Source organism: Lutjanus erythropterus, chromosome 5 (assembly GCF_056507025.1).
Source record: "Lutjanus erythropterus isolate fLutEry1 chromosome 5, fLutEry1.hap2, whole genome shotgun sequence".
Classification (NCBI taxonomy): Eukaryota; Metazoa; Chordata; class Actinopteri; order Lutjaniformes; family Lutjanidae; genus Lutjanus; species Lutjanus erythropterus.
The window spans coordinates 35,108,474-35,134,150 of record NC_139321.1 but is presented as its reverse complement, the minus strand read 5'-3'; the positions used below and the strand labels follow the sequence as shown (position 1 = coordinate 35,134,150).

Here is a 25,677-nt window from a genome sequence, read left to right as displayed (position 1 = left end):
TCAGCTGTTGGTGTTTTTTTCTTTTCTAAAATGTAATTGGTCACATGCTGTGTTCCTCACAGAAAGAAACCAATCACAGTAGCTCCTCTCAAATGGGATTGATGTAAAAGTGGAAATACATTATCCAGGCGCTCTGTAACAAGAACAAGCAAACTCTCCTTCTTTCATTCAAACAAAAAGCAGTAATGGTGACAGCAGGAGAAAGACAAAATGAAATCTCAAGATGTTATTATAATTATTCATTATTCCAGGTAGCTTTTAAAGTTGGATTGTTTTTATCGGGGTGAAAAATACCACATAATTCATGTATATATACTGCCTCTGAGGACAGAAAGAAATCTCAGTTATTTAACAGACTTGGAGAACAACTTACAGTTAACTTCAATCTGCTTTTATGCAGTGATTTTAAAACAGTTACATCAGAAAATGACAACATCTGTCCTTTTTGTTTTTGATTACATTTATAGGTGTTTCTATAGACTTTGTGTAGCAGAGTGGTTCTACAAGCATCAGTGCATCATTAGATGGTTTCAGAGAGTTACAAGCTTCTGTAAATGCATCATGAAAACAATACAGCATGTATTGATATTAGAAAATGTACTTTGTAATTTGTACTTTTGAATACTTAAGTATTTTTAAAAACATGTACTTTTGAATACTTAAGTAGTTTTAAAAGCAAGAACTCTAGTACTTTAACTCAAGTAAAATTTTGACTGAACAACTTTCACTTGTAGTTGAGTAATATTTGACCAGGAGTATCTATACTTTGACTCAAGTACTGGGGTTGAGTACTTTGTCCACCACTGGTCATGAGTTGAAATGAAGTTGGCTAAAAATATGCAACACAGAATTGAGTGATTATTTTATACTTTATAAACAGTCAAACCACACTGGGTCAATTTTGACATGAGAGGACAGCAGGTGTGACTATTTGCTGCCATTAAAAAGTCTTGGTTCAAAACAGTATCCTGACTGGACTTTGACATATACCAGTCTGTGATAATACATTAACTTATGTGCCGCAGATCCTAACTATATTCTAAATAGTTCAGAATTTCTGCTTTTTTTTTTCTCAAAAATGAGGAGTACCACAGTTGGCGACGATACATTTTGGCTCCAAAGACAGGCAGCCGGGTGTCGTTTTTGATGACAATGAACTTTGGCTCCAATGACAGGCCGCTGGGTGTCGTTTTCAACGATGATGAACTTTGGCTCTGAAGACAGGCTGACGAAACTTATGTTGAGGGGATGTTACAGAAATAACATTCAGGGAACGTTATGGGCATAACATTACACAAGCGTTACGAAAATAACATTCTGGGAATGTTAACGTCAGAGACCGTTACAGGCATAAGTTTCCAGGAACTTACAGGCATAACCTTCCAGGAACATTACAGAAATAACGTTATGGGAACATTTCAGAAATAATGTTCTGGGAACGTTGTGGGCATAACATTCTGAGAAAGTTACAGGCATAACATTCAGGGAACATTACGGAAATAATGTTTCAGGAATGTTATGGGTATAACATTACAGGAACATTACAGAAATAGTGTTATGGGAACATTTCAGAAATAACATTCTGGGAACGTTGTGGGCATAATGTTCTGAGAACGTTACAGGCATAACATTCAGGGAACATTACGGAAATAATGTTTCAGGAACATTACTGAAATAATGCTACAGGACCGTTATGGAAATAAAGTTCAGGGAACGTTACAACGAATGTTTCTGAAACATTGCGAAAATAACATTCAGGGAACATTCTGAAAATAACGTTCATGTAACGAAACAAAAATAACGTTCCGGGAATGTTACAGGTATAATGTTCTGGGAATGTTATGGAAATAACATTACAGGAACATTACAGAAATAGCGTTATGGGGACCTTACTGAAATAATGTTCCGGGAACATTACGGGCATAACGTTGTGGGAACATTATGGAAATAACATTCAGGGAACATTGCAGGCAAGTGTTTGGCATGATGATTTTTATTGCCCCTGAAAACTTGTGTAAGTTTCATTTAGCCACTTGTCAGAAGCGGTTGTACTGCCAAAAACAAGTGACTGCTGAGATGTGTCTTTTTTATTTATGTTCAGGAAAATACCCCATAAAAATAGATGAGATATGGAAATGGTAGATGAGACTATAATGATGTTGTCAGACTAAGGATGACAGGTGATGATTTTGTATTCTTGCCGATTGCAGCAGATTTGTAAAATATGTATTGTCTAGCTAATCAGTTAACAGTTAACAGGAGGCTTTGTAGTCAGAGTTACCAGCATGACTGTGCTCACTCTGAAGTTGGAAGTTCATATTAAGTGAAGAAAATACAGGAAAACACTGGAAAAAGGGAAATATTTTTATTTTCTGTTATCACTGATTTATAAATAGCAGAGTTAATGCTGCTCTTTATTGTTAAGGCAGTTGGGGAATTATGAACCCACTGGGTAGTTTTTGCTCGGTGTCAGAGCACATTGTTTTTGTCCTGGGCACATTAGCAAGAGATGAAAAAGCATTTGTGAGCCAACAATTGGAGCTGTAAGTCTGGAATCATGGGGGTCACCATCTTGTTATTTTTTTTTTGCTGCCAGAGCAATCCCAAAGACAGTATAAAGCTGGTGGGTGATATTTTCTAGCTTGGGTCATGTTTGGTTTTGGCTTGTTCATTCAGAAGGAAATCATAGCAGCCTGTCTGGCCACAAACTTTCTCATACTACACCTAAACTGTGCACTAAAATATGTTTCCAAAACATTTTTATTGACCAATACCTGATCAGCACTGCCTAGATTGACTGTTTGAGAGTTTTTTGAGAAGCCCTGTCCTAAAACATACCTTGTTTCATTATCTATTTTACTATAATAGGACCATAATTTACAAAATGGACATTATGCTGTACATAAGAATATCTGAAATGATTGTAATCAAAACCTCTTTAGGAAAATATTTACTGAGGTGAGAAGTAGGGTCATTTTGCCAGGTACATAAAACCAGACTTCATTTTGCAATTTATGGAGTCGCCCTCTCCTGGACATTACAAATAATGCAGGATTAAGGCACCTCTGCAGAGGCTCTGTCCACATGGTCTGTGGTAGGCTAATTACTGAACAAAACATGAAAATCTCTTAAGCTTGTGTTAACTACATACCTTTTTTTAGGGACCTAACAAAAAACTCACTGACTTCAAGACAAGGGACCCAGATATGCTGACTCATTTCCAGGTTTTAGGACTCATTGCTGCAGCACTCTATTGTGTTTAAGAATGCAGGGAGGTGGAAATGCCAGTTAAATTCCTCTAATTAAGAGGGGATTTTAAAGTCAAGTCCAATCCCCCACTTCATGTACTGACTTTCCACTTTACTTGAAAATTTTAATTATACACTGACACAGTTGAGGATAGACAAGTGGGCCAGTCAATTTTGAAGATTAAGTATGTTTTGCAATGAATTACACAAGCTGCTTAATGGGTTAATTTGGATTCTGGATTAACTTTGACAAATGGAACTGAAGATAACAGCTCTGAACTCAGCCGTTGCCTGCGAGGACGTTTCATATTGAGGCGCTGTTCTCTCTGAACTTGTCAGCTCACATCATTCTATGTGTTAAAAAAATGGAGATGAGGGGACTGGTGCTTTTAGTTAGTGTTTGTTTATCTTAGTCCTGTTTCAGGGCAGTTTCAAGCATTTAGAACACAGCTGTCTGTCAAGGTTAACATTTTTCGCTGCGTGAAAACGAGCATGGGTTCCAGCTAAACATTAAAATCTAATAAACTAGATTTAAAATCAATGCCAAAAAGTAACATAAAAAAGAAAAAGTAAATGTAAATTATTGTTTTCTGCTTGAACAGTGAATTTAAAATTAAAATTGCATGGTGTGCACAAGTTTGTTCAACCTCACAAGACTTAAAAGTCGCAGTAAAGGTAGCACAACATGCTGTATGTGATACTGAACTTTCATACAAAGTGATGCAAAAGAAATATACAGTGGTTACATTCATAGAAGCCCTATAAAAACAAAATGAAATAGAGCCTTGGATTTTACACTTTTACACATTTTGGGTATTAAGCATCAAACAGCACTCGGACACACCAGCACTGCCATTTTGTATTTTTATCTGCTGCCGAGGAGGATAGATGAGCAGGTCTGAGAATGAAAATGAGAAAGATGGCCTGATGTTTGGGTAAAATGTTCCAGCTAAATGTCGTCTCTGCTGGTGAAAACCTGTCTTATCCAGGCAACTAGTGTCGTCTCTCATTTCTATTATGTCTGTCTCTTGTCACTGTGACCTGTCCACTGAAGCATAAATGCCACAAAGTCTTTAAGGGCACATCCTCAGAAATGCTGGAGGAATCTGGGGACATGGTTCTGCAAAAACTGTTTTCTCTGACACTTTTTATTTACAAACATGACTGAATTTGTGATCTCTCAATAAGCTTTCTACAGCATGACCCCACAGATCTTCATTCCCAGTTATACAAATCCACAAATAAGCACTCACATTATTAACATTTAAGGTCCCATATTATGCAAAATGCACTTTTTCCCCAGTTTTCCAGTGAAAATATGTGTCCCCGGCCTGCCTACAGACTCTCCTTATATGAGAACAGTCCATTCTGTCCCTCTCTTGCTTGCTCCACCTTTCAGCGAATGTAGGCCAAAAGGCTCAGTTCGGATTTGGCTCCCCATGTGACGTCAAAAGGGGAAAAGCCCCTCCCCCGGGGAGGTGACACTTCCCACACTGCTGCAGTAAACAAACAAAGATGTAGAAGGTTCGAGGAGAGAACACCGATTGTTCTCTTGCTGGCTGCAGGAATAAGCACACAAGTCTTCACCTATTCTCCTCGTCTGACCCAGAGAAGACCCAGTGGATTTATTTTATTTTTAAATGAAATGTCCCCACAAAACTCAATAAAGTGTTGTGTGTGTGTGTGCACGCCAACCATTTTACTTAGGACTGCTTCTTCAATGAGGGTCAGTACAAAACAAGATTCACTTCAAATCTGAAGCTCAAGGATGTTTTTCATGTCACTTTTTGTAAGACTTTATACTGCCAGGTTTGTGTTGTTGGCTCTGTTGCTATGGACGCCTCCTCTCTCCTCTGCCTGGCGGTGCTGTGTAACTTCGATTAGCACCAAGCTGCTAAGTGTCTCGTACCTGAAACGTGTAGCGACCTGCTGCAAAATCAAGCCGAGAAACTTGTGTTCAGACTAAATCAGGTGTTGTGAATAGCGCAGGCATGCGGTTGTGCTTATTTGTGCTTAGAGCGGAAGAACTGAAACAATCAGAAAATAAGTTTTATTTCTCTGGTTCAACAGCTTTCTCGCCAACACCACCCCCTCCTTTATTCAGTGCTTCACCACTGATGTGCATGCACTACAGGACAACAGTACGGTTACAGCAGTCTTGCATTACATTACAAACAACACAGTGGGGGTGCAGGACATGCAGGCGGAGGAGACGGACGTGTCCTAAATGACGACTGTTTTGCTTTGATATCAATACAATTCCTAAAATCATGTCACTGCATGGGTTATCAGTTTTTACTCACAAATGGGCATTGTAAGAATGACCAAGTCACACACACATAGTAGATGTTACTATAAATGTATTAGACCCATAGCAGTGTATGATTGCACATCATCAAATCATCATATCATCTCAGTAGCTTTTCAAAGACTCTTGGTGTTTTTACAGTTACAATATAATATGATGACACAAGGGACAAGAATAAATGACTGACAACAGGTGTGTTACTCATATACAGAATCATTCTATTAAGATAATCACTGAATGCTGTGCAGGTACATAAAATTGTGGTTACTTTGAACTTGTGAAAATGTGTACAGTTGGTCATTATTTACATCTTTGATTTTCCCTGTACTGCTGTACTTCCAGACTCTACCTGGCTGCCATGTATTACAATGAAAATGCTGACAAACCACACATCACATCTGGTGGAGACCAACGCTTCAAAGAGCACTTCCCAAAGACCATGAGAGCATGCAGAACAAAACCAGTGTAGATTGAGCCAGCATTTCCTAAGTGCTGCATTATTTTATTTGTCACTAAAATTTAGTCATGTACATGTTGTTTCAAAGTTTCAACAAAATATACACACGTAGATATAATGCACAGAAAAAAAAAGCCTTTTTCACCACTGAAATGATCAGTGCATTCTTACAGATTCACACACTCTCACACACACACACACACACACATTGAAAAAAAAAAAAAAACCTCTTGGGGCCCTCTGGTAGTCACACGGCTCCATAATATGACTGGTGAAAATACAAGAATTTCAACAGCCTACAGTGGGAAAACAGTTGAATCTGGCGGAATAAAGTAAAAATGTCAAATATCACTACATTTCTTCAAAATGAAATGCTGACATTACAGAATGCATGTTTTTATACTGTAACGGCAACGAGATTAAAAAATGTGGTATTAATGTAAATCAATGAGGCATTTTTGACCACGAGAGGCGACTGGCACTACATGAAAAATACTAATGCAATCAAATCAATTTTGTTGCTAATCTTTGACATATCCAAGACTAATCACCACCGAAGCCCCATCCCCCTCCTATTTATATGGAAAATAATTAAATTTATTTTTTTTTGTTTTTTTTAATAAATAAAGGGTTAAAATCCTAAAATTATTGAATGTTTTGAGCAAGTTTGAAGTTGTTTAAGAGATTTATGAAAAAAAAGCAGGAACCTTTAATGTTTTCACAAAACATTTAGGATGTTTTACTGTCCCAAAATTGTGATATCAACCATTAGCACCACCATGACTTTGTTCTGTTGAAAACTAAAACTAGAGGCATTAAAATTAAATTCAAGCTCAAATTCTCGAGAGGACCTTTAATATTTCCTGCAATGTTAAATTAATCTGACCTTTGTGTTGCTCAAGTGTAATAAATTAAAAATGAACCTACACACTTCATGAGCACACTGATGAAGATCTGCTACCTCTTAATAATTCATGTAAATGTAATTCTCTACATTTGTCTGTCAAACTGAGGTCCAAGTTCAGGTTTTCAAAGTGCTGTATTCAACGTTTTAAATATCTAATTTTTTTTTTTCCATATTGTGTTTGATATAGTCAGTCTTTTAATTGACTAGTTATGAAACACATAACCTCATTAACACAACCTCCACCTCCTACATGATTTAATAAATCTCATGTATTTATTCAGAAAGGACGCTCCTGTCAACACAGCGCTATCATCTATGTGCTCCCATATGTATCATCCAAATCAGCCAGAGCCACACTGCTTTAATGTCACATGGCTCCCCACAAACCAAGCTCTCTGAGGGGAAGACGAGCACAAGGCTGTGAACTGTGAGAAAACAACCAGTGCTGACAGAGATATGCCAGATTTCTATGAGCAAATGAATAGGAAATGTTTGTGGGAGCACAAGTATGCAGGTATGTGTCAGTATCAAATATGTTTTGATAGCAGGAGGTAGAAAAACAAAAACTCACTGACAGCAAAACAGTGATACACAAACAGCTGTCAGTGTAGTATGAATAGATGTGTGTGATCTTCAGGGCTGGCCCTAAAAATTCAAAAAAAACACCAAATCATTCACATTGTTCATATGTGAACGAATACAAACACGTGTTAGCTACATTACTAACATAATATAACCAACCACAGCCAGAATAATTTTAATAATTTTCAATAATTTTAGAACTGGCAAGCTGGGTAGAAAGTATTGCAGATATAAATTTTAGCTGAAATGTTTTTTTTAATTTGAACAAACTCCGACTGTGCTTTCTAGCTAATCTGAGTTACCATGACGATTAACAGTGATTATAAGTCCACAGAAATAATGTATAGAATTTAAGGATTATGGTTGATTTTATTTTATATACTATATATTACTTTTTAGATACAAGTAACACAAAATAAGGTAGTATTTTAAAGTACTGAGCTATTAGAGTTATTTCATTATTGAGTTCAGTTATGAGGACATTTCTTACTGAGATACTAACTCATTTTAAGATACTAAGTCAGTCAGTTTCTCATTCTGAGATATTGAATCATTTTGAGATGCTAAAGCCATTTTTGAGCAGGTTTGTAATTATTTTGAAATGATGAATCCTCATTTTAAGATACTAAGCCATTCTGAGATACCAAGTCATTATTTTGAGAAAGTTTCTCATTCTAAGATACCAACTCATTTTGAGATACTATAGTCTTTTTCTCATTATTTTGAAGACGTTTATCATATTTTGAGATATTTAATCATTCTGACATACTAAGTCATTTTGATGAAGTTTCTCATTATCGGACTGATCACCTCGCTGTTTGCAGACCTGAGACTGTTTATGATAAGAGTGTAAACTGGAGAACTGTAGCGTAACATTCAAGGCATAATATGTAACACTTGAAGAAAAAAAATTATAAACTCAGAAAACATAATCCACTCCAATCATCACTTATGACCCACTAGAAGTGTGTGTAGATGTCTGTATCTGCAGAGACCCTACCCTCTGCCTGTACTTCTCATTATTTTGATGTGTTTCTGACACTTTACCAACCCAAAACATCGATATTTGACGTCCTGAGAATGAGACAACAATGAGCTATCTTTCTGGTGCATATACCAACAGCTTGGACAAATCCTGGTGATTCTACTTTTAAGGGTGCTGATCAAAGTAACTTTATATGTGTCAATACTTCTGTCAATGCTAACAAGGTATGTGGATTATATTGAATAAAAAACAAACAAACAAAAAAGTCTGCACAATCCCTTTCTCATGCTAGTTAGCATTTCAATTGCTGGGATTTCCAGTGGTTCATACTGAACTTGAAATCTAACCAACCTCTGGTTATGTGTGCAGCATTTAATTTGATGTTGCCCAATGACTATCTCAACAAAAGACACTGCCTCTTTCCTGTCAGTACTGTTTTTAGACACCAGAGGACACAACAGTGAAATCAGCTGGGGCAGTGTGGGCGGGGCATCAAGACAACTGTGATCACGGAACGAGGAAGAAAGACAGTCACACTGTTCCTGTGATAGGTAGGTGATAGGTTCCTGCAATGGTTGCGGCCCTAAACACCTGACTATCTCAGTGTGACAGTCCCTCTGAAACAACAGCTTTTGAGTGTTAAAAATACTGCAGAAACCAAACAAAGGACAGGTGACAAAATACATTAACAACAAATATATTTTCTATAACAAATATGTAGTGTGACAGCAAACTTCCCCTTTGAACCAGACAGAAAGGAGGTGTCATTCTTGTAAGACATGCTGCCAAATGTTGGTTCACAAGATAATATCTGCTGGTTAAACATGACATTGTCCAAATGTATGCAAGCTTTACATTCAGTCCATGCATTCTGGTTTATTTCAATGGGATTCAAAGTGCTTTATAAAACCAAGGACATTCTTTTCTAAGACATTTGGAGGACTGGAGTGTGTATATAATGAAGATATGGCAATCACCAGATGTTTTTTGTACTATTCGAGCTTTGAGATGGCAGTCAGCAGGGAGCCGGTCAGCACGACACAGGTGGCCAAGAAGAAGATGAAGCAGTTGGTCAATCCCTGAGAGGAATAAAACTCGTTTCAGTTCAGCTCTACTCAGAATATTTGTTTTCTGCTATGTTATTTTGACTTGGAATTTAATCAGCAAAGCTTGAAAAACATTTCATATTCAGAGTCAATGCTATATGCTGGTGAGTGAGCCCTCAGTTGGATGATGTCTAAAGACATGCTCTCCTTGGTAAACTGGTACTAGGTGAGCACGGCATGTGTTTGAGCTGTAAGTAGATTGATCATGATCACTGTTGTGTTCTTACCTTAACCTCTCTGAACACCAAGGAACCCCACAGTGCTGCAACCAGACCGTATCCCTACAGAGAAGAAACCAAACTCTTTGAGCAATGATTCAAATAATTGACTTTAATCTGGTTGCCATCTGGTTGGAAGTTTTAGGTAGGACTGAAGGTCTTGCAAAAGAGGGGTTTTGAGAATCACACACTATGATAAGATTCTTCTTTTTTAAAAAAAAAAAAACACTGGTGAGCACCAACTCTAAGAGCCAAAAATGAATTTGTGTGACTGTACCTGTAGCAGTGATGGTGCATCATCTGTGACAGTTTGTTATGCTGTACATACATATTCATGCGACTGTACATTCACTGATAATTTACATAGTGTAGGCTCTGTTTATTCTGTCTAAACAAGCATTAATATTTTTCCTTAAGCCCATTTTAATGAATAGGCTAAGATAAATTTTACTGGGCCATAACATGTGACTATTTGCACTGCTCTCATGAGGAATTATAACAGGCATGTCCAAATTATTCCATAAAGGCTCGAGTGGCTACAGGTTTTTGTTCTAACCAGTCTACAGCACACCTGATTCGACTGATCACCTGTTTGAAGACTGAAATCAGTTGATTAAATGAGTGGAGCCTGGTGTGCTCCAGCTTGGTAGGAATGAAAACCTGCAGCCACATGGCCCTTCATGGAACATTTTTGACATGCCTGAATTAGAATAACATGTCAAACATCTAAAGCCCTGTGTGGAGCCTATAGAAGCAGCCATGTTAATTACAGTCAATGACCAACAGTGTTAGAACTAAACTACATGCTACATCCAACTGCATTCAAGCTGACAAATTCACTGCAATATTAATGTAAACCAACTGTGCACTATCAATATTCCACTCAGGTGTAATATCAAGTCATACTCTTGCACCATCAATATTTACTACTACAATGGTGTAAATGTTGAATCTGTTTCCCGTTTATACCATTCTAATCATTTTCTTTTCTCTTGTTTATATCTTTTTTATAGCTTTGTATTGATGCACCTTGTTACTGGACTTTTGTTCTTTCATGAAGTGAATACGGATGAAAGAATATGAGTCTTTATAGACACTAGTTGTGAAACAAGCAGCAACAAAAATCACTGCTGACCCTGAACACCCCCTCTTCTCTGAAGATGATCTCTTGCCAGGAGGAGGACTATAATGGCAAAGTGCAAATCAAACAGCTTGAAGCTATCATTTGTGACAACCTCCATTAAGCTGCTAAATTTTAATGTTAACCTTGGTGCAATAGAGCAACATGCAATAAATACAAGTACTTTAGCACTCACCACTTTAGCCCAGCACAAATTAATATGCACTTTTGCATTTTGATTCTTTCGGTTCTCTTCTAAAGCTACCTATGTTGTCTGTCTTATGATGCTTCATACATTATGACTGCAGCATTGTATTCTTATGTTGGATGTTTTTTACATGAAGCAACGTCTGTTGCACTGTGCCCAAGACAATTTTTCCTTGGGAATAATTAGGTTTATTCTATTCTACTGTGCTATCTAAATTGCTGCTGTAATACTGCAAGTTTCCCTGTTGTGGGATTAATAAAGAATTCTTTTAATTCATGCTGTCAAGTTTTCATGAAGAAGGATAAAAGTACACATAACAGGGCCCAGGAACAGCAGGTCTATCCATCATCAAGTCTGGGGCTGGATATGTCAACAACTACTGGCAAAGCTGCCATTAAAACTGGCCCCAGAAAACTACTATTGATGAGTTTTGGCGACCTGTCACCTTTCATTTGGGTCAAAATTTCCCCTGACCAGTATTTTTGAAAACCTATAGTGAAAAGTAATTTTCTGTGGTCTCCAGGTAATGATCCTAATTTTTTTTTGTCCTTTGACCTTTTTTGCTGCCCCACCATCAGACCAACAACATAATGTGTAGACTCCCATTAGAATTACCTCCCTATAGGACCACCCACCAAAAAATCTCAGTTTCAGGCAATACAGACATATTGAGGTATGTAAAAAATGCAAAATCACTGACTTTTTGTTCTTCACTTCCACAAAACAAGAATCTGAATAAGCACTAGGGCAGTCTGACAGTTCAAGTGGGGGCTAACAAACGGTAATCATTTCCAGTGACCTCTCACTCAGCTTTGAGGACATGATGTACTTACTGCGCTGACAATAGGAAAGGTAATGACTGCGCTCAGGTAGTTATTGGCAAAAAACCAGCAGTATGTAGCCAGCGACCACATCAATCCAGACAATAGACCTGGAACAAAAAGATGAGAGTTGTCCTTGAGTGAAATACACAGCAGGCAAGCAAGTAGAGATTACAGATTCAGCAGAAAAACACAATGGGGCCATGTAGGCCAAGTGTAATGTAGGTATCTATTAATGTGGGTATGCACACAACTGGGTCACAAATTGGAGATGCAGACAAGTATCTCTTTCATTTTCAGTAAGTAATGAACATATGTGGACAAGGTGGCCAAGCCCCCTAAGGTGCCTTGAAATTAAAGGGTTAATTTGGCACTTTTTATGTGTTGGTGGTACATGTAGTCAGTCAAAGCAATAAAATCCTCAGCACGTGCTGTACTGACAAAGGTTGAGTTTTTCTGCTTGAGGAGCTGTGCTGTCCAGCCCATTGTCATTCCAACTTGTCAAATATAAACGTGTCACCACCCCTTATTCATGCCAACAATAACTCATTAGCAGCACTATAAGACACTGTGAGCATCCAACCCATTCTTATCCCCGACCCACCACTGACACGTGCTTGGTTACACACCGCTGTCTCAACTTTAGTGCCTCTGCTGGATTATAGTGATTTGCTTTTTATGAGAGCACCTGACCAGTGCCTAAATATTAGAGAGAAGAGAGAAGACACTGTATCACTGTGCTTTGTGTTTTATTACTGCCTGTGGAAACTGCATAAACCATTTTACTCTGTATGCCACTGCTAAATGGCCATCTCTATATGTCTGCAGGCTCTTGCACTGGTTGGTTCATGTGCTTGCTTGTTTGCTTGACCTGGCTCCTTCTTATGTCTACATACAAGTGTATACACCAAAATCAATATGCCCTTTACTCTCATAATATTCTACAAATTCTGGTTCCAAGAGTGAGAACAGAACCGGACAAAAAATATTCATTCATTCATCCTGGAATAATTTACAGATGCATCTGAAATTGGCAGAACTGATCACTTTGCAGGAATTCAAGTTGATTTTAAAGAACTGAGGAAACACCTCCGTTGGTCAATGTGATTGTTCCTAAATTTTTACCAAAATCATTTCAGAAATCGTACCTGCATCATAATTGTTTTGTTCTTGACCTTGTATTCCATATTAATCAGATACTGTGGTTTCACTTTTTGTATGTTTCAGTTTTTGTGTGACAGTATTTGTCAGTTTGTATTGTTGCAACTTGCAACAATGTTTTATTCTGCCCTCTTGGCCAGGTCACTCTTGAAAGAGGTTTTTAATCTCAGTGAGGCTTTTACCTGGTTAAATAAAGGATATATATGTATCTCAACTGTCTCAAACTCTTTCACACCTGCATGGCAACTGCATTTATCTAAAAACACCCCCGACGAGCTGTTCGAACGAACACCAATGTCCACATTTTTTGTCCCAGACTTAACCCTGCCAGCTCCCTGTTTTAAGCCTGAGTGAGCTGCATGTGTGACTACAGCAGCTCACTGTCCGGAAAGAGTGAGTGGATTGGTGGGTTGATGCTGCTCAGTGTGCAGCTGGTCGCCTCCGAAGCAACTGATTTTTTGTTTTTATACAGACTGCCAATCAGCGTCAGCTTACATGGGTCTAATAGTTTGAGCTCTTAATGCCTTTCTCCAATATCTGAGGTGAAAACAGAATACAATCAGAAAAACAACACACCACAGCATCTCTCCTGCCAGGCAGCAATTATTTATAAAATAAAAGATAAATAAAATTTGCTGCCCGTTCAGAATCTAATCTGATCTTTGCATCTATAATCCTTCCTCTTTTACCATTTGTTAATTTCAAGACTCTCCATCAGTGCAAAAACAGTCATTATTACAGGTGATTAATCTTCCTCCTTGCTCTACAGGTGCCACCCCTCACCTAAACCATACAGATTATTTCTTACGTATGTGAGGCAGACAATTCCTAGTGCCTGCTGCCTGCGTAAAAGGGCACATTCAGATGACGTATCCACCTGATTCTCAGGACATAGTTCAGAGTGCATATGTGAAAACAGCTATACTGATGCACAAGGTATCCTTTTGCAGCTGTACTGAGTTGCTGCCAGTAAGCACTACCAAGAGGTGTTGACTAGAAATCCAAACTGAAATTGTCTTAAGTTCTTTTCCTTGTATCCAGTGACATCACTGGATGCAGGAAGAAAAACATTTTGCAGCAGGAGAACTCTGCTTTCTTGGTCAATATAGCACCCACTGGGGAATTGATTGACAACACTACTACAACACTAACCGGACTTTCACATGAATGTGTACATGTGCAGTTTTGCCTGAATCAACATGTCCAACCATCTCTGTGTGGATGTGTTGACATGCAGCTTGGCAAAGGAAGTTGCTGTATTTCCTCTGATTCTTCCTGTCCTGTCTTGACCTCTGTCTGAGTCAAACTGGAGCTATTATTAGACAGTCTGCTGGCCCCTTGTGCATGACAGCTCAGTGGTTCACAGAAATAAACCAGCTGGTGGAAAATGGTGTCAAACTTTAGCGAGGACCCGTAGCTTTCAGTCTCCCTGTCTGAGCGGAACATTAGAGCAGAGACCAATTCTCAGGCAGCAGCTCATGGTTTGTGTAGACACGTGGTTCTTAACCTTTTTAGCTTTTGGCCCTTTAAAATTATGAGTCTGAATTTGGACATGAATTTTGAGCAGATTTCCTTTTTTGAGACCATTTCACTGGATTGATTTTCAGTGGCCTGAATAGATAGAAGTATCCAGAATTTGGCATATAGCACACTGACAAAACATTTCTTTGACTAACATATCACTGACTAAAATATTTATCTCATCAGGTCATTTTTGTCTGTAAATATGTCCATATTTTCTGAGCATACAGACAATTTCAATGTTTTTATAATAGTAATCAACTTGATCAACTTGTTATTGCCCATCATGAAACAAGACAAAAAAGTCAGTAGATTGCTGCTATAAAATAAACAAATTGATTTGCATTGGAAATGAAAGCGAAATATTGCACAGGCAGATTATTTCACTTTTTCCCCAGGTATTTTATGAAAATAAAACTCAAGTTGGGCAAATAATGACTGACTGAGAGGTAAAGTTTTGCAGTGCTCTTTAGAGACCACAGACTTATTTTAGGATTCATCTTATACAGGAGCACCTAAATAAAGCACTGACTTGATGTCAAGCAATTTACCTGTCAATTAATATGTATGTTTCAAAATTAATGGCCATTTCACAAAACATGTGTCTAATTAACTGTGTATTACCTGGTAGGATGGCTCTGGAGTAGATCCTGGGTCTGTTGTTCATGGCAGCACAGTAGATGGCAAAGTAGACTGTGCTTGCAACAAAAATGCCAGAGCACTCTGCATAAACATAGTCTAGCTCTGTGAAGTAGTTAAAAAAATGGAAGTATTAAATCATGTGTTTATCCCAGTAGGTTTGCAGTAAAAAAGCTAAAAATCAATATAGCATCACATTGAGAGTTCAGTAATTATCAAGGTTAGAGCTAAGGTGATACCAAAGAGCAGCAAGACATTTTATCGTCAAATAAATAAGCTAACCCTCTGGCAGTCAATTTAAGGAGTCTCTCAGAGAGCTGGATATTAAAACTGACTCCCTGTAGGTTCCAGTGTTATTTATAGACCAATAGTGTGGTACAATCTTAAACCTGAGAGGATGTTTTAGTGTTTATTCCATTTTGTCTTGGTATATTGATTGTAGGGCTGGGTGATATGGTTTATAAAACACATTTTTTACATTGATATTTCTGTTGATTAAACAACTTAACAGTATATAAAGTAGTCAGAATTAGTACAACCTTAAATCTACAAATCTACAAAATTATTTTGATAAATAATCATCAGTAAAGAGGATATAATGACTGAGAGGGTAAAAATAAACAACACAACAGCTAGAACAGTCAGGGCCCCATTTCCCAGAGCTTAAGGTCTCCCTTAAGCTTACGGGCTGTTTCCCAACTCTGGGAAACAGCCTGGGAGACCTTAAAATGCAATGGCTACAATGCATGTAGCGCTATGAAGGCTCTGGGAAACGGGGCCCTGTTAAGTTCAGAAAATGACATCACTTCACTGCAATGCAGCCTTTAAGACCAGGAAATGACAACACTATTTCAGTGCACTGATTGACAGTAGTTTGAAAGGTCCAAAGTAAAGGCAGGTATCAAAGATGGAAAACATACCATAGACACTGGCTCCACGGAACATGCTGTCATGGGACAATGAATGGCTCTTAATGTAGAGGATGGGTACAAAGGAGGAGCCGTACATCAGGCCAGACACAACAGCAAGCAGGCAGCCACTGAAAGGATGAGGCGACAGAGAAAGTGCATGATGGATTGATTTTACATCTATACTGACATACTGTTGAATTTATAAAACTAAATTAAGCATTGCATACAAGGCAGATGAAAATGGATTGAATTTGCATGCTTCACTGGGATGTGTACGCTTGTACACCTCTAACATTTCATCTTTAGCCCAAAAAGCTGCACAGTACTAATGAAATCACAATATAGCCAAGTGCAATATCCAAATCACAGAAGCAGTATTTTTTTCATAAAGGAAAAGTGTGACAAAGCAGCATTAAAATGAAGTACTGCAGTGCTGCACAGATGCCCTGGCCTACAAATCTTGTCCTTCAGATGTAAGAAAACATGTTTGTTTGGTACAGACTCCAACAAATGTCAAAATGTCAAATCTTCACGATATTAATTTTTTTTTTTCTCCACTGAAAATGGAAATTGTAGTGCAAAAATGATCATTCCCTCTATTCATTATTGTTTTATCTATAAAAATAATTGCAATATATATTTTGTGTACATTGTGCAGCCCAATTAGCAAACAATTTCAAACTACTTATTGAGGATTTTGTATTACTCAAACTATTGATGCTATACTCCCTTGTCCTTTCATTGTCTATCAGTAGTTGCAGCATTATTTTGATGCACTTGTTAAATGAGTTCTGCAGTTTCTTTGTGTTGTTTCATTGAGTGCTTACTGTATAATTTTGCTTCTGCAGCACATTTCCCCACAGGGATCAAAGAGTTGTCTTAATTACGAAACCCCTTTTAAGACATAATTACAAGGAAAGCTGCCTGTGCACCACCTCAACATAAAGCACTTGCCAAGACACAAACAATGTTGCATTCAAAATGAATATGGCCAGCAGCTGTACATTAAATAACTAAAGCCTCTGGTGAAAGCCTGGGGCTTCACTTAAAATATTTAAATTTGTCTTTATTCTATCCTTGAGGAACATTTATAGTGATAATTTAATTAAAATCAATGTTTCATAAACCATATCTTGTCTGTGCTTTTAGCTTGAAAGTACAATATTTGTGCATGCAGCTTGCTGACTGCCAACGAGTTGAGCTTACATGAGCCGCCGGGGCCTTGGTCCGATGGCATCTATCCAGAACTCTGAGGAACGTGGTCCAAAGCTGCCTGAATTTGCTCTCTGCAGAAAGGAACAGCATTCTAATATGGAGTCATGTTGTCTTTCAAAATAATGACATCTTCAGAACACAATAAACAAGACAGCATCATCACATATCACTTTGAGAAACCATGTCTAAAGAATTGACTGTCCTTCAGATTCTCCTTGAGAGAATATCAGTAAATACACATTTGCTTTAAGCGTGACATTAGGAATGACTTCTCAAAAGAGGTGAATAAAATAAAAAAAACAATCAGTGTACTCACCCTGTCAATGAGTAAAGGAATTGATTCTGAGATAGGATGCAGTTCTACATCTGTCCTCACAAAGAAAAAGATCAGGCCACTGGAACAAACAGTCATATTTGTCATCCAAACAAAGCTTTGTTTTTTGTTCTTGAAGAAGTTCCAAAATTCAAGTACTGAACTGACAAGAAGGTGGGAGTCAAGTCAAACTATGGTTCCCATAATCATGGAGGCTAAAGGATGAAATAAAGCATAAATTAAAATGACTGAGCTGACAAATAAAAGGAAATGAATGAGTCACAAGAGTCCACTTCCACATGGATGACAAATAAAATATTCAAGGAGGAACAACTGCACTATTGCCCCATGCGCAGCCGGACCCTTAAAGGTGGTGCACAGCCTCAGAGCAGGAGGGAACAGTAACAGTGGCGGTGAAGACGTCACTAGAGTGAGGGGCTGGTGGTGGCCTGACTGAAACTCACACTGGACCTGTGCAACTGGAAACATCAACAAAAGCAGAGGGGCAGCCGGTATTTCACTGTCAAGTTCTAATTTAAAGTCCCTGTGCAATTTCCGAACTTGAAAGGATGGAGATAAACTCAGAGTTGACTGGATTCCATGCAACTGATCAAACAGTTTTTCCTTTTTCTCCCTTCTTTTATTTGAAGATGCAGTGATTCAGTTCATTTAGTTCACTTAGTCCATTTAGTTCATTTAACAGAACATGCGGGAAGAATTTATGGAGCTGCTTTGGTGTCACATGCTTGTGGATGTCTGCGATGTTGGTTAATTGATGTGGTTTGAGGGTGCCTTTGGGGATCTTTGGGGGCTTTTAGGAGATATCGCCTCGTCTCCACATGGACCTTCATTCCTCCAACTCCATGGACGACGAGTGCGATTTCTTCATTTCTGAGATTCAGCCTGCTTGCAGCCTTGTGGGTTATATAATTGGTGTCTGAGACTAAATCAATTAGCGTCAATGTCAATTAATTTTTGGTCCAGTGTTAGATGTAACCTCAAGAAGCATCATTATCACTGGCAGCTCTTGAAGACCACTTTCCACTATGAGGCTCGGCTGGTCTTTTACAGTGCTGAAGGCTCTGGATGCAGTATTGGAGAACACATCTCGAAATTGTTTTGCCAGTTCAGGTGAGAGTTTACTAAAGAACTCCTCCTGCTCCTCTGAGTTGATATCTCCATCCTTTTAAGTTGGGAAATTGCACAGGGACTTTAAATTAGAACTTGACAGTGGGAGAATTTACTCTCAAAGTTTACCTGAGCAGACACAGCCCAGCTCCACAATAGTTTAATATCGGCCTGGAAACATCCTGAGCAGCAATGCCAAACCAGCCAAATCTGTGAAAAACAGTCACACTCAGTTTCCTTTGAATAAATTGCTTAATTAAGAAAATCTGCTGATGGCATGAGGTGGCATCTGTTATTATACAGGACCCAACAATTGCCTTCACTGGTTTAAATTCTCCAGAATTTACTCGTACTCACCTTGAAGTGGCCCAGCCAATCAACAAACTGGATGATCCCCAAATTAAAATCCCAAGACCGAGGCCGATCGTTTTAATAATTGGAACGGCTGTTATATTCCCTGTAGATGAAATGGTAGAAAAAGTTAACATGCATGTCTCACAGATAGTGTGAACATCCCACTTGTTTTTTCCTTTCGATGAAGCTAATGACAAATGACTGTCTACTAACTGTCCAACAAGAGAGTCAGCAGTGACATAAACTGCAGAGCACAAAAGGTTTTAGGGATTCCAAAACATGGAAGAAGTAGTTCAAAGTTTTAACATTAGGCTAAATGAGCTTCTTTGTACATTTGTTTCTACCCAAAATGTCAGTATTGTAGGTTTTGACACAATGTGGGGACAACAGTTTTCCAAATAATTGGATTGATTCTTGTCTGTAGTCCATAAAGTCCAAATGTAAAGATTTATGTCAGGTGCAGAGAATAAATTTGTTGGCTCTGAACAAAAGGTACATCACCATTTCATACTGTGCTGATTAAAATCATGTACAAAACTGCAAAACAAAATGTACTTAAAAATGTTATGGAAAGAGATCCTGTGATAGATATCAGAAAATACCTCTGAGACTGCCTAAAATGCTGGAATTGGTATGCAAGCGTAAACACTGATCGTAGACCCGCACACTCCTGTTTCCCCGCAGGATGGTGAGATCGTGTTCTATGGCATACATTCTCTCTATGTATTTATTAATGTTCAGGGTTCTACCTGAGTCAGGTCATACAAAAATGATAGCAAATTAAAAAGGTATCAGAATCTGAAGGGAAAAAAAAGATATCAGAACACTACAGAAGCTTATATGTATCTGTACATACTGCACACAGGAGGTCTCCCCAACAAATACTGTATATTAATCATTGCCTCTGATGATTTCCTTTCTTTTGTATGCTGCTTCTTCCTGCACATCAAACCACTGAAGTTGGATGTGCACACTATCTACACTCTTTGGACTGCCCCACAATATCACAACAAAAAGGAACAACTTAAAGCTGGGAAAAGTGAATACAATGTGGTACTGATGGCTTTTAAATTCTAAACTGTCAGGAGCTTTCCAAGTCAGCTATTGGTACATGCTTTCATTGTATAATTTCTGACACAGACAGACAAGTATTTTTAGGCCAAAATAGTGCACTGTCAACAGTGCTAAAGTAAAGAGCATCTTGTAGTATTAATATAGCAAATATGTTGGGACAATTGGTTTTCAAAGTTAGTCTCATCTTTCACAGGAAAAGTACCAACATTTTAAGATGGACTGAAGCAGACTGCCTCTTTAAACTTTAATTGTACTTCACTAAATATCAGAGGCAAATATTCTACTCTGTAATTAACCACAGTTGTCTGATGACTTTAGTTACTAGATACTTTTCAGATTAAGATTTTTCATACCCTTCCTTCCAGTAAAAAGCATGCATCTCCAAATTTGGCGATTTTGAACGTGAAGGCTTGTGATAAACTGAAGGATTAAGTGTTCCTTTGGTCAAGAGAAGTCTCATCTTTCTTTTCTATTCATCATTCTATTCCATTATTAAAAAATGCACTGCCACAAAGCTGAAAACAGAGCTGTTTTTCTGACAGCATGAAAAGTTGACATTTTAGATATCTGTGGTTCACACAGGACAGGAATGCTACCAAAATATCATCTCATACAGTGTTTCCCCCTAGCTTTTTTGCTTTGGCAGGGCGAGGGGGGTGGGGGGGGGTTGGTGGTGCCTTGGCTGGAATGAGCGTGGACCCTCTCGCCAAAGGACCCCATTACCGTGAAAAGTCATTGTAGCTCACCCATTATTCTGATCGCTTCGTTTCTCTCTCTCTCCTTACAATCAATTTAAAGAGTAATCCAGCCAGATCAAATGAAAATGCATTAAAAGGAATAAAATGACAGTTTTCTTAATGAACTGATATACTGATCTACATGATCCATAGTGAAAACATAGATAAGGAGATATCCTGTGCCATTTGAAATAAATATAAACTGCAGACTGAAACTGTTCAAAAGATTATAAAAGTGTCATAATCAACTGGAAGTGCTCGTCGCCATCCACAGTATGATTTTGTTAAAGTGAGATTACCAGTTGGAAACAGTGTTAACTTTTGTAATTAAAAAGCCCAACAGAAGTTACCGTGGCCCACTCAAAATTAAAATTCTGGCGCCATCCATCCATCCATCCATCCATCCATCCATCCATCCATCCATCCATCCATCCATCCATCAATCCATCTTCATTAATCAATTCACTCACCAAGTTCGCTCTTGTACAGCCATGCGGAGTATCTACAGTCTGACAGCCATGTTGGATCAAAGCCAGACTGACGGTGGTGACCCTTCTGCAGCTTTTTACTGCGTGCTTCGGTTGGAGGGCTGAACAGGTGTGTTTGGGTCTAGTCGTGGCGACGTTAACAGGGGCAGGAGATTGACAAACGCTGTGGTCGGGTCTGGGAGAGATGCTCTCATTTTGGCTAACACTGGCCGCAGAGCTACCTGTGCTTCCCGCCTCACCACGTATGGTTCATTTAAAAAAACACAGATATTTTTGCGAACAGTTGGGGAACCTCCGGTCGTCCATTTACAATTTTTGTTTGTTTGTTGGTGTTTTTTTTACCTTAATGGTCGGAAACTCTCTCTCCTCCGCTCTCTGAGTGTGGGTGGGTGTGTCTGTACTGGTGCTACAACTTGAATTTCTGTGTGGGCGTCCCGTTGGCAGGGCAGGGGCGTCTGTTGGGAGGGTGGGGCGCCCTGCCAAATACACTATAGGGGAAACACTGTCATAGAATATGATGCATTTCTGTAGATTAAACTGCCCAACAGTATATACAATACTTAAAAATGAGCACAGCCTTAAACATATACAGCAGTAAAATGCAACACAAACACTAATGCAGCAGTAATATTAATCCAAAAACTGACCAAGACTATTTTAAAACAGTAGTACTTTTACTTTTCATACTGTAAGCAGAATTTGCTTTACTGACATACTTTTACTTAAGTAAGGTTTTGAATGCAGTACATTTACTCCTACAGTATTTTCACAGTGTGGTGTAAAGCATCTGACAACTTCTTCCACCACTGATACCATGAGATCAAACTGCACTCGACCACATGAAAAACATGAATGATTTATCTGAGGTTGAAGTTTTGCTTTCATGAGCCAATACCTGTAGCCCAGATGACACCTCCAAGCATTGCAAAGGGGTGGAATTTGGGCGACCGAAGCATCACGTCTCCAATCATAGATACAACCCATATCGCTGCACAGTTTACCCACTGAAAAAACATACCTGTAAGTAGACACAGATTTTAATACAGGCCATCAATGTTTTTAAAGGGACAATTCACCCTCAGATTTAAAATACATATTTTCACCCTTACCTGAAGTCTTATTTGTCCATCTAAATAGCTTTGGAGGTAGACATTCTCTTGAATATAATGGGACTAAAAGCATCCAAAAAATACATTTGAAAGACTCAGTATCCATGTCTCTTTCCAGATATTATGACCCAGTGAGTCAAGATAATCCACAGACCTTGTGAGCAGCTTCATACAGGGACTTACTTTCTTTAAAATCCTGCTGCAGAAAGAAAGTAATTTTGCAGATTCTCCTAGAAAGAAAGTAGGTCCTACATGAATCTGCTGGCAACAAGGTGCATGGATTATCTCCAGGAACTGAGTCATGATTTCTGGAAAGAAACATTGCTGCTAAGTTTTTCAAATGTATTTTTTGGTATGTTGAACACCACAAGCTGAGTGCCATCTAGTCATATTTAGGGCTGGGTGTCATGTTTTACATTTACATAACAATAGCTTTTTTTCAAAGATTTTTCTTTGTGAAGTATGCTTGTGGTGATTAACTGTGAACAAAACCATACAAATAGATCTAGATCTGGGCACCAAAAGGATGGGATGCTGGTTTGACTAGAGAAGTTTTGATATGGATCAATACGTTAAAGCAGGGTGCAGCAACCTGCAGGGTGCAACCTGGAGCCCCATGTAGTTCTTTTGCCCCTCTACAGTGGTTCCCTGTGGCTCTGACAGAAAATTAAATGAAAATGAATAATTCTTCTCTCTTATATTGCGCAATTACACATATTTGTAGCCTATACACTGAATGAAGAATGTTCTTTTTAATATTTCATCAACTAAAATCTGCATCATAGCCGGGGGTGGAAGCACTCAACTTACTGTAATTAAGTCGTTTTTTGGGTACTTTTATGAGTAGATTTTCCAGTCTGTACTTAAGTATGCATTGCAAAATTTAATCTACTTAGTTACTTATGAAATAGCTGAGAACTGAGTACAATTTGAGTTGATATCCAAACCTTTCATTTGCATTTCAGCAGCCAATAAGATGATCTGATCACAAATGTGCCCATGCAAACAACATACAAACAAAAAACAAAACAAAATGCTGTGGTGGCACACATTTAGAGTAAGGATGTAAATGATTAATCATTGACTAATTGCTGTTAATAATCTAACCAATAAAAAAGTATTAATGGATATTTAATGGGGAGGTGACTGACATTAACATGTAAAAGTAACTAATACTCTGAGTAGTTTTTCCAACAAATACCTTTTACTTCAGTATATTTCTAACACCAGTACTTTTACTCGTAGTTAAGTAATATTTTAGCAAAGTAACAGCACTTGTGTCTGAGTAGACATTTTCAGTACTCTTTCCACCACTGATCATAGCTTGTGTGTACAACTCAACGCCTCAACATTGTAACAGTGGCTAGTTGTGTGTCTCCTGCTTGGCTTGCTATGGATGCCAAAAAACAAACAAACAAAAAAAAAAAAACAGAAAAGTCTCAGAAGAAAATAGAATAGTTGCCGCTCCAGGGAGACTTATTTCATTTTTGGCGAAAAATGTCTCTTGAAGGCAAATAGGGCCCTGCCTTAAAAGTACTGAGTACAGATACCCAGCCCTTGTCCCATTACATTAAAGACAATATACAGCACTACAGGCCAAACAAAAAGTTTTAGGTTTTGGGTGAACTGTCCCTTTAATATCACTTACAATTTTCACTAATAAAGTCTTAAAAATAAATCCAAATAGTTGAGTCTTTGTCTAAAATAATAAGTTCAGAACAAGAATGAGAAGAAGAATAAGAATAAGAAGAAAATAAAGTTTGCATACTTACCATCTCCTGTCTCTATTCTTTTGAGTGGAACAAAGTTGCTTCCGAACAACAGCACAGCTATCACGTTTGCAGTAATTCCGTAGGCGAAATGAGTCATATTTGTGGAGTTGAAGGTGAACTCAAACATTTCCAGTTCGCCAGGTGCAACATTTTCATCACATTTGGCACCTGGAAGAATTTTAAAGCCAAACAAAACATCCATGTGGTTGATTTTTTTCCGGACAGCCATCATCAGCCTCAGGCTTCTTCACATTCATCACCACAGACCGATTATTATAGTTTACCCTACCGTGTTCAGCGGCCTGCTCACTGCTCTGACAGCTCACCATCAATAATGCGCTAACAAATAAAAGCAAAGGAGGGAATTTCGCTTCAAGCATGTTAAAACTTAATATTTGCTTCCTGTGATACAGCAGGTCTTAAATGTTAAAATTCGCTACGGAGGCCCTCAGTGTGTCTGCAGTGGCGGGGAGTGACGCTCAGCCGCAGGTGTCATCAATTATCTAATCAATCAATCTGACGCGTAAAGGCTGCAGAGGAAACATGGCGACGACGATAGAAATACTGTAGAACAGGCAGAAAAAACGCCTAAATATGAAAGCCTCCGTCACGTCCGTGGCCTGAAATACCTCATTAATCTATTTTTGATCTCTCCTTAATAATTTACAGGCTGCATTAAAGACAACTGAAACATCGGACACCGACAGCAATAATACCAATAATCTGTGCAGAATTACTTTCTTCAATATGAGCAAAATTAATCTCATTATCGTGTGTAATAATGCTTTTCTTATGTTTTAATATGATGTGCAGTATTACCAGTGGTGGAAAGAGCATTGGAAATCTGTACTCAAGTAAAAGTACTGGTGTTAGAAATATATTTAAGTAAAAGTACACAGTATTCGTCACAAAAAGTACTCAGGGTACAAGTTACCTTTAACTGTTAATGTCACAGTCACCTCTCCAAACTGGGGTTACAAATTTTTCGCGTTTTCCTTAACCAATAGTTGAAAACACTAACAATCAATAATAATTTAATAAAACAGTCAAAACAATTTCCCCCCTAATTTTCTTTCTTTCATTTTTCTTTTTTCTTTTTTTTTGTCAATTTTCTCATTTTAATTTTATTTTTTCTTATTCAACAAACAGCTCTGCCAGACAAAACAATATCAAATGATGTGAAAATTATTATTTGATAAATATCCCTGAATACATTTTTAATTGGTCAAATTCTTAGCGGCAATTAAAGTGTCCAAATGTGTGCTCATGTAATTAGATCACTTTATTGGCTGCTG

At 38.2% G+C, this 25,677-nt stretch overlaps 1 protein-coding gene across 1 annotated transcript; it reads right to left on the bottom strand.

Moving 5' to 3' along the window:
* Window positions 1–9,177: 9,177 nt before the first annotated feature.
* Window positions 9,178–24,845, bottom strand: tmem144b (transmembrane protein 144b). The gene is made up of 12 exons (XM_084718462.1): window positions 24,672–24,845; window positions 24,383–24,550; window positions 22,397–22,519; window positions 19,206–19,305; window positions 18,978–19,058; window positions 17,724–17,802; window positions 17,399–17,478; window positions 16,202–16,320; window positions 15,267–15,386; window positions 11,973–12,070; window positions 9,821–9,874; window positions 9,178–9,566 (listed from the first exon to the last, which is right to left on the bottom strand). The coding sequence occupies exons 1-12, from the start codon at window positions 24,760–24,762 to the stop codon at window positions 9,480–9,482; spliced, it is 1,200 nt and encodes a 399-aa protein (XP_084574588.1). The 5' UTR covers window positions 24,763–24,845; the 3' UTR covers window positions 9,178–9,479.
* Window positions 24,846–25,677: the final 832 nt, after the last annotated feature.

Excerpts from the sequence above, each read along its gene's own strand:
- tmem144b (XM_084718462.1), bottom strand. The coding sequence starts at position 24,762 with ATGCTTGAAGCGAAATTCCCTCCTTTGCTTTTATTTGTTAGCGCATTA. Across the intron at positions 17,803-18,977 it reads GCTGGGCTGTGTCTGCTCAG|TGGCCTGATCTTTTTCTTTG; the intron begins GTAAACTTTGAG and ends TGTTTGTTCCAG. Across the intron at positions 12,071-15,266 it reads CTCCAGAGCCATCCTACCAG|GTCTATTGTCTGGATTGATG; the intron begins GTAATACACAGT and ends TTTTTGTTCCAG.